Genomic DNA, 10,660 nt, shown 5'->3' with positions numbered 1-10,660 from the left:
AGTAAAAATTGACTGATAAAATGTTGAACATAAATATATGGAAAACACTATATTCGATCAAAACGAATCTTCACGTGCCTGATATAATATATATATATATATAATAATTTATATTATATTAAATATATTATTAACTATATTAGTCATGATGATCTGTTTTAATAAAAAATATGACGTTTTCCTCTCATTTGTATTAAAATATAAAATTGAATCTGATAAATATTATTTTACTCTAAAAATGATATGTTCCAACAGTAAGAAAAACGAGTGAATGTTAAGCATCGTCCATCAGAAAATCGTAGTAGAACGAGTCTAGGTATAATCGGACGAAGAGAGAAATGTAAGTATGGGCATATCTTCATTAATTAGATCTTAACAGAAATTGAAATAAATGGTTGTATAAAACTGCATAAAAAGAATTTAAAAGCGTGGTTTACGAATAAGTCAAGAAGAAGATTCTTACACTCGATTTACATAGCACATAGTTTAAATATCAAGTTAACGATCACGCGGTACACATGCCGTATTGAGCTAACCAAATTCACGTGTAACACATAAACATATCTGTAATTCCTTAACGTAGATAGAATAAATCGTGATAAGATTTATAAGAGAATATACATTCCCAAATACACTTCCTTACCAAGACGTAATCTAATCATATCTAACGGTAGATAAATATATGTATATATGCTAGCAAATTAAATATCCAATTTAATTATTATAAACTCTCTAAGAAATCTTTAAATGATCAATATTTGTTTATCAGACTCTGACGTTAACAATTACTGAACGTACGAAGGTCTTCAACACAAAAAATAATGATGCATATTTGAAAAACTAACATACTTTTTACGTTGTCATCGCGTGCGTGATAAATCTTGACAATATATCACAGATTTATAATCATGTCGTGTACTGGCAATAATTTCACTAATCAATCTTTTTGCAGGACCCATCATGTTAAAAAAAACTAACACTACTATAGATATAAAATTATACAAAACTGATATCGGTTCTCTCTCGATCTATGTCAAAAGATCATCGCTGTTCAATTTCAAATCGATACTAAATATTGATCAATCATGAAGCTCTTTCGAGCGATATATCCGACGAGTCTTTAACGACACGCTGCATCGCACCAATGGTCATCTCACTGGGTCAATTCTACGCTTCGTTTCTGTGCGTACTTTCTCTCTTTTAGTCACCTTCGATCGCACGTTTTAAGCCTCACGTTTATCGAATTTCTATTGTAAAATCATAAAAGTGGCGAAGAAACGCGGCCCGATCCGTTCACGCACCCATACCGGTGGCCGTTCGAACGTGGACTGACATCCGCCCTCTCGCACAGCGTCGCAGCGCGCGACCTTTCCACGCCACCACCCCGTCACGACCGCACCGTCAGTCTACTTCCACCAGCACCCTTCTCTCTTTCGCGTTCCCTCTTGTATCGCGTTGCCGTAACTTTCCCTCTATTGAGGCTTTCTCATGCTTTCTAATCTGCCCTTTTTCTTCAGGAGCCCCCTCTTGGTCCCGACTATCTATCCCTCTGCCACCGCAGAACTCTAACAATTTGCAGCTAATCGCGATTGCCGTGATGTTTTTTATGTCCTATAAAGTATTCACGTGTAAAAGTGAGACGAGTAAGAGTGGCGCGTGCCTTGCCCGGAAGATATTTTGTTTGTAAATTTTTAACGCTCTACATTTTCTAGATTGTATTACGTATGTTATACGTATCACGTAATAGATGCTTTCTTTTCAGAACTTTTCTTAGGAAGTCCTATTGTATTGTTTTTCCAAAATTTTATTTTGAAAATATTCAGTGTAAAAGGCTAAATAAGGCTCTGAATAAAATGGTTTTATTAAAAAATATATCTAAAAATATTGAGCAAACATGATGCACAAAAATACTTTGTATACAAGTATGTATATCAATAAATATCGAAACAAAATATAATACATTGAATTGACAGCAATTCAAGTAACAATGAAACATCACACAATTTTTCGTGCATTGCTCATTCTTTTGTTAATTTTTTGAAATTAAACATTATACATACAAACATCAATTATAGCTAATATGATCTTATAGAATGTAAGAGAGAGAACCTATTACTGACAGTGTCCCAAATACTGGCAATCTGATTTTAAATGCTTTTTTGAGATATCTATAACTAAAAAGGTATGGGTATCCAAAGATGGGCATGTTGATCAAGGTGTCTAAATCTATCCTGGTAAAGAAGATGCCACACAAGGCAATCTGAGATAAACTCGATTACTCCATGTGTGGAATTAAAGACCGTTTGTGCGCCGATCATGGGAGTTAGAAAGCGCGTTGATTTATTGATCTATACGTACTTCAACAAAGACGAAAAAAGGTGGAAAAGCTTCTCTTATACTATCAATAATAATTTTTTAAGTCTGTCGGAAATACTTGCCTCTCTACATAATACAAGTATTACGTTTTATTGCGTATACAATAATAAAAAAAATGCGTTATACCAATATTGACTGCACATATGCCGTGCGTCCAAATATATACTAAACCGTCGATTTATTCTTCTCCGTATAGAACATTTTTTTTCCATCGAGATTGAATCTCTTCGCGTTAGAAATAGATGAATGATTATGTACTGCAAAAAAAAACCATAATCAATACACGATAAGATGCAAGTGCAGTTTTTCGCACAACAGCAGCAAAACTAATTTTAAAAAGATTAGACAAAATTGCAGAAATTTTAATAAAAATCTTCATTATACCAAATACTGCAAATAAAATATAAAATAAAATGCAGAATTTCATCTTAAATTTAACAATAAAGAAATTGCAATAATTGACAATCTCTTCTCAAAATTTTCCTCAACTCTAAATTCATCAAAAAATCCGACATGAGAAATGAGGTCAGAGGTTCTACAATATCCTGTGAAGAATAATGTTGGCATCATCGAATGATGTAATTTGTTCCGCGTTTTTATCGACACGAGACGTAATTCGCGAAGGAGATACAAGCATAATCTTACCGTAGGTACCTCGAAAAGAAGAACGCAGCTGCAACTGCACCATGCTGCGAGAGCATACACTTCCCGGCTCCGCATAAGTCGCTTCCGATCAACGGTACTTCCGTGACTCTATAGTAACATGCGAGCTATGAACGTGCAAGTTCTTCTTAAACGAGTATGCGAGGAAGCGAAGGGGTTTTGCATAAAACTCCGATTGGGATCGGTTACACGGCCGAGTTGGACGCTCGCCAGAAGCATCCCTCGTGCAACCTCAACCCCCACATTCTGGTGCGATAGGTTTTCGCAATAGAAAACGAAATAAACACTTTCTGGCGACCCATTTTTCATTTCAATATCTGTAAAGTGGACGTGGCCCTAATCTGCGTTGCTACACGAAAAAAAATGTGAAAATGCCAAGAATATTCTGTAATTGCTTAAATCAAATTGTAATCGCATTAAGAACACGATCCCAGAGATGTCAACAATAATTGCTATACTAACGCAATACTAATTAGTAGCAATTATTATTAATTATACGAGTAATTAAATATTCAATTCAATTAAAACTCTGTTTCCATCAATCAAAATATATTTGTTAATTTTAGTTTCCTTCAAATTTTTCACCGCCGATATATCAGTTCTTAAAAGCTCTCTGTCCTTAAGAATTTTGGAATTCTTTGGGGCCTAGTCATAGTTTTATCAATTATGTTAAAATTTTTTTGTTGGAATATTAATTTTGCAGACATATGTCAATAAATGCGAAATGTGGATATATATAAATTATTACAAGACTGATAAATGCCTTTTGGCTTTAGATTTTGTACGTTTTTAAAAATTATCATTTTTTTAAATAATATAGCCTCACATAAATATTATACAATAAAATTTTTATATCTTATAATTTATATACGATATTGTTCCTTCATATTTTAACTGTTCTTTATTTTTCTAATGCTTTGTTTCATAAAGTATGTATATGTGATATTGTTTCTATATACAAATCTCTGGATATGTTAAGTTAGCACCCCAACTATAGTACTCAGGAGTTCTGATTAGAGTACTCACTTCCTTTTGACGAGACGAAGAGATCCCTATAGTTAATAACAAGAGTTCCGCTCAATAAACATTTTTTTTACATTTTTTAAAAATGGGGTGCTAACTTTTTATCGAATTTCGAGGTGGAATAGTTCTGAGCGGCTTAATAGCTTCAATTTGCGATTGCCTAGAGTTCCTGATATGTAAAAAAAATTTTCGAATATTAAAAAAAAAATTAAAAATTTTTGAAAAATTAATTTTTAGATACAATAGTTCTGATGATAATTTCAGCTTCTTTTTGACGATACAAAGAGATCTCTATGATTTTTAATGACATATGCGCTTAATAATCATTTTTTAATATTTTTTTAACAATGGGGTGCTAACTTTTTAACGAAATTCAAGGTGGCATAGTTCTGATCAGCTTAATAGAAGAATTTTGTGAATACCTAGAGTTCTTGATACATAAAAAACATTTTTGAAGAATAATAAAGTTTAAAAAAAATAGTAGAAATCTTTGAAAATTTTTTTGAGAGTACCGAGTAGTTCTGAGTTACGTTTCTTATAGTACTCGACGAGTTCTATCGAAAACTGTAAGATGAAAAAGCGATTGGACCAACGGTTTGTAAGGTACACCGACATTTGTTACATTTGTAAGATCATACAATTTTTAAATAAGTATATCTCAGAAACCGTTGGTCCAATCGCTTTGAGCCCTGATACTTTTCGACAGAACTCGTCGAGAACTGTCCAGAACTACTACTCGGTACTCCCAAAAAATTTTTGATCAAAAATTTTTTTCCAAGCACCACGTCGGAAAATTTTTTGGGAGTACCGAGTAGTTCTGTTCGAAGTTCTGGACAGTTCTCGGCGAGTTCTGTCGAAAAGTATGAGGGCTCAAAGCGATTGGACCTATGGTTTCCGAGATATACTCTAAAAAATGTTGATCTTCTGACAAATGTCGCTGTATCTTGCAAACCGTTAGTTCAATCACTTTTTCACCTTACAGTTTTCGATAGAACTCGTCGAGTACTATAAGAAACGTTACTCAGAACTACTCGGTACTCTCAAAAAAAATTTTTCAAAGATTTCTACTATTTTTTTTAAACTTTACTATTCTTCAAAAATGTTTTTTATGTATCAAGAACTTTAGGTATTAACAAAATAGTTCTGTTAAGCTGATCAGAACTATGCGACCTTGAATTTCGTTAAAAAGTTAGCATCCCATTTTTAAAAAATTATTAAAAAATGATTATTAAGCGCATATGTCATTAAAAATCATAGAGAACTCTTCGTATCGTCAAAAAGAAGCAAAAATTATCATCAGAACTATTGTATCTAAAAATTAATTTTTCAAAAATTTTTTATTTTTTTTATTATTCGAAAATTTTTTTTACATGTCAGGAACTTTAGGCAATCGCAAATTGAAGCTATTAAGCCGCTCAGAACTATTCCACCTCGAAATTCGATAAAAAGTTAGCACTTATTTTTTAAAAATGTAAAAAAAATGTTTATTGAGCGGAACTCTTGTTATTAACTATATGGAACTCTTCGTCTCGTCAAAAGGAAGTGGGAACTCTAATCGGAACTCCTGAGTACTATAGTTGGGGAGCTAACTTAACATACCGCAAATCTCTAACGTTTGAAACATTTATTTAAATGTGAGAATTAAAAACTGCAACAATAAAGAGAATGTACCATGCAATACTATATCAGGCTTTTATTATTATTTCACAGAAATAATTGATTCGATAATAAATTGATGATTAAATTGAATACAATACTGAATTACTTCACGTTTTTACAAATTATTAATTAACGGATTAATTAAAATAACATATGTCAAACATTCGGTAGAAAAAGGGAGAGAGAACAAACTATGAACGGAATGTGTAAGCTGTTATATGACCTCTCGCTAATTCATTGTATCTAGTCATTTGTCAATCGCATAACAACAGATGCCACATTAATTAGTCCTTGTTTGACGTCATTAAGAAATAATATTAAGCTGATTTATGAATAACGGAGAAATGTGTACAATTATCACTATATAATTATATTATCTCTATCGTCGCATACGTATACAAAATATTAATAAATGTATAGAGCAAATATGAATAGCGAAAATACAGTAACATTTCGAGATATCAGTATCCGAAGAAATCATTATTCTACTATTGAATGCAACGTACATGTATGTAACATCGCGTATGCTAGTATTGGATAGGATTAATTTGCTTCGACAATAAGCTCCGAATACGCGCCTAATTCCTTTTAATAAATACATAGTAACTAATTTCTAACAAAATTAAAATTGAAGGACTCTTTATATGAAAATAATAATTAAAACATTTTATTTTCACATCTTTTGATTTTGTTCTCATGCCAAGTTACAGATACATTGTTTCAATATACGATTTTGCCATCCTATATTGCTAATGTTGTGTAACAAGGAAAGAAATCGAGGAGTCAGTGAGAGGTGTGTTGTTCTTAATATTGGAATGAGGAATTTTTGTTAAACGTCTGAAGAGGACTCAAACCAAGAGTCGAAACTGGTTACATTTATATCGAGCGATTTATTTATATTATTATATATTGACTGATATTCTAATTTTTAATTGTGCGTTTAAAGCGGCTAAGTATTTCATGTATTCTTTTTCTTTAAATATTCATATTATAACTTTAATGTTTTAATCGCTTTTTTGTTTATTTACGAATTGACTCAAATTGTCCTTTACCTTGTTTTAATTATTATTAACTAATTTCTCTTACTAAATAATAAATACACAGCAATATAACGATGTCGGTTAAAAGGTATTCAGGTAATTAAAACTTCATCTGAGTGGCTTGAAATCTATAAAGAGCGAAAGGAGCATTTACGGAGATATAACGGATCTATACATAGATGTTAATGAACCAAAGATACGGCGCATACACATATAAATACATAGCGATTAATTGTTTCTGCTTAAATTTTATCAGTTACCGTTACCAATAAGAGAACTTGGCGATCAAGGCATGCCCGAGCAATTCAGTGGCACGGTATATAGAGGATAAATATTTGATTAGCATGAATATCAATGTGTCACTTGTACAAATGCAAATGATCTAATATTTATCAACTGGTATCTATTAATTTGCTTTCACATAGTCTACATTTATTCCTAGAAAGAGAACTCTGTAATGCTCAATGTTAATTTTAGCCTCACACACATACCCAAACACACGCAACACTATTTATAAAGATATTAAATTGTAACCAAATTTTTTTTAAATTAATGTACCTACATTTATGAAGATACCCAAGTGGGAATTGAATACCGGCGAGATACTGGCCCAGTACCAACTTTTAGTATTCAGTACCGGCGTGATATCGGATGCCAGTATTGATATTGTACTGATGTAATACTGGGATGATAGCAACGGGCCAAGAATCGAAATACAGTACTCTTATGGTACGGGATTACGGTGTCGTAATGTTTCTAAACGTCGGTACCATTATAGTAATACCCCCAAGTGATTATTTTTCATTATTATGAAAAATATAATAATAATAGGGTGGACAAACGAAAATAATGGGTGGACAAACGTGGACAAACAGTGGACAAACGAATGCAATAATGATTTTATCAAAATTCACATTTAGGGGTGCCGACTTCTCAGAGCTGCTCTGAGAAGTCAGAATTTTTTTTGGAGGGTGGACAAATGAAAATAACGGGTGGACAAACGTGGACAAACAGTGGACAAACGAATACAATAATGATTTTACCAAGATTCGCATTTAAGGGTGCCGATTTCTCAGAGCTGCTCTGATTGTGAGAAGTCAGCATCCCAAAATGTGAATTTTGGTAAAATCATTATTGCATTCGTTTGTCCACTGTTTGTCCACGTTTGTCCACCCATTATTTTCGTTTGTCCAACCTATTATTATTATATTTTTCATTATTATGGAAAATATAATAATAATAGGGTGGACAAATGGGTTTTTACTTTTTAGTGACGTGTACGTTATACTTAATAACGTTGTGGTAAATCGATTGTTTGATTTTAATATATATGATACACACACAATAAGAGTGAAATAATTTATCGACAGACAAATTATCACGCAATTAGTCAGACAGTTATACCTCCATATCACGAAAACAAAAATGAACATATTTGCGGACAAAAAATCCCAAGTAATATAAATTCTCAAAAAATATGCTTTAATTGCAATACAAAAAATGACCAATAAATAGTATAATTAAATTTATTTGCCCTTTATGCAAGAAAATATAGAAAATTTTTCCTTATATCGTCTAGTTTTCCTACTTTATATTTTCAAGCATCGTAATTTACAAGTACATAAATTCCACGGAGTATGCATATGATATTACGTTTATGATATGCATGCATATTTTGTAAAATTTAGCGCAGGCAACAGCACAGGAAAATATACGTAAGTGAGTGGATATTTCACGGTATTAAAGAAATTTTTTTTTTAGATTTAAAGATAAATACCACTTATATTTTATTCACGTTCCGCAAAAAAGTAATACTTTAATGTGTAACGTAAAATAATGTAGGATAAAATAAAAATATATATTATTCAGCTACTGAGAATAATATCAAAAGGCATAAAGAAATGTATAATATACATGTATTTGTTAACAATTAAAAGATATAAGTCAATACCTAGCCTCTTTAAAATCAGCATAAGTATTAAATAGTAAAGATATTTAACTTATAAAGATCTACTTTTATTACAAATTTCTTAATATAATAGTATTGTATAAAAATTTTTTTAATTAAATTTTTAATTATACAGAAACGTTTCTATATGAAAAGTTAAACACAGCTTGGTTAAAATTTAAAAAAATTACAGTTACAAAAATTAAAATTAAAATTTTGCTATCATTCTACAAAGTTACATTATGTTAATATTCAAAAATCTACTCAAGAGTAAAAAAGAATTTTATAAAGATCAACAGAAAATTCATAACATATTAAATAAACTTAGAAAGCAGCACTTTCATCAAATATTCGTTGCATAATGAATGCAACCAAAAATATTGTAAAAATGTAACAATTAGTACAGAGCATAAAAATAATAATAGAAACAATACACAAATACAAATAACAAATATTATTCGCATTTTATTGTCGTTATATTTTTTATGATAAAATATATAACAGAATGGCAAATAAAATTTGTTATTATAATCAATAATATTTTCGTTACAAAAGCATGTTACACTGATTTCACAAAGATATAAAATTGTCATTTTATAAAGACGTTTAAATAAAACCTAGTGAAAAAATATATCATTAGAAGTAACATATTTTATCAGTTTTCGGCTGAATAATGATTTTTTCATATTATACAATAAGTATTTATTTTATGCACATATTTTTTAATTGTCCCTAAATTTCAAATAAGTAAAAAAAAACTCCTTATAATAAATTTATATTAACAATCGTGAAAAAAAAGATTTCTAAAACTTTGAAATGTCCTAATTTTACTTTATTTTTATTATTTTTAAAAATATTTAAATCATTATATTGTATTTATGCACAATAATAAATTGCCAAGCACACAAATATTTTTTTAGAATAGAAAAGTGTTTTGCATGCATGTAATGAAATAAAATAATCGATATGCAACATAAATTATTGCATCTATTAGTAGTTTACATTGATTATCTAGAGATAAGAATAATAATAGCTTTATCTTTATATGCATACAATATTGATCAGTTTATAACCCTATATACATCTGCTATTCAAAAGCACTTGTTTACTAAAAAAATAAAATAACAGACTCACCCTTGAGAGAGATTAGGCTGTTGAGTGAGACTCTCAGCTAAAATATCCATATTCTTTTTCTCTTCTGTATCGTCGTCGGTAATCGTCTCAAAACTAGCAGAGACTGTAGCTTCTTGCTGAAATATAATATGTAATAAAAAATGTAGAACAAAATTTAAGTATCCTTATATGTATACCATTATTATCCACATAATAACATATTATACATTTAATATAAGAGAAATACATCTTTTCTCATACATACATGTAGTAAATAAATATTCTTACATGAGAAATGTAATGTAATCTCACCTGGCCATATAAATTGTTCTGGTTAGTTTTTAATGTTACTGTTCCAGTTTCAGCATCCAGTATAGAAGAAGACTCAAAACTTTCATGGTCCTCATAATTGAGTGTAATGTTACTGTAAGCCTCGTAACTCTCATTCTTCTCAGGATGAAAAAAAGAATCTTTGGTTTGTGCACTCTCCGAAGCTACTATCAGAAACAAAAGTCCACTGTAACAGAAAAAAGTTACCTAATATCATTATAAATATACATGTATGTCAATGTTACATAATGCAAAAATAAACAATTATCTCTTACAAAAGCATGATAAAAAAAGTTCTTTGCAATTAAACATAATCCTACTAAGTTTTACCTGACTCTGTCTATAAAATTTAATTTAGTTTAAATTATATTTAAGATATAAATTTTATTCAAAAATTTAATTCTACATTCAATGAACAAGTTACTATTTTAATAATCATTTAAAAACTATATCCAACGATGAAACACAAATAAAGTTTAATTATAAACTTTGTCGAAATAAAAATATA

At 30.3% G+C, this 10,660-nt stretch overlaps 1 protein-coding gene across 1 annotated transcript in view; it reads right to left on the bottom strand.

Moving 5' to 3' along the window:
- LOC108780914 (SUN domain-containing ossification factor) overlaps positions 1 to 10,660 on the bottom strand; it is a 39,095-nt gene that overhangs the window by 28,127 nt on the left and 308 nt on the right. The window contains exons 2-3 of the mRNA XM_018548753.1: positions 10,135 to 10,339; positions 9,844 to 9,959 (exon numbers count right to left, since the gene is read on the bottom strand). Of these exons, the coding sequence (XP_018404255.1) occupies positions 9,844 to 9,959; positions 10,135 to 10,339 (321 nt within the window). The remainder of the gene's footprint in view (positions 1 to 9,843; positions 9,960 to 10,134; positions 10,340 to 10,660) is intronic.

This window comes from Cyphomyrmex costatus, unplaced genomic scaffold (genome assembly GCF_001594065.2).
Source record: "Cyphomyrmex costatus isolate MS0001 unplaced genomic scaffold, Ccosl1.0 scaffold75, whole genome shotgun sequence".
NCBI classification, from domain to species: domain Eukaryota; kingdom Metazoa; phylum Arthropoda; class Insecta; order Hymenoptera; family Formicidae; genus Cyphomyrmex; species Cyphomyrmex costatus.
This window is presented reverse-complemented; position numbering and strand designations above follow the sequence as displayed.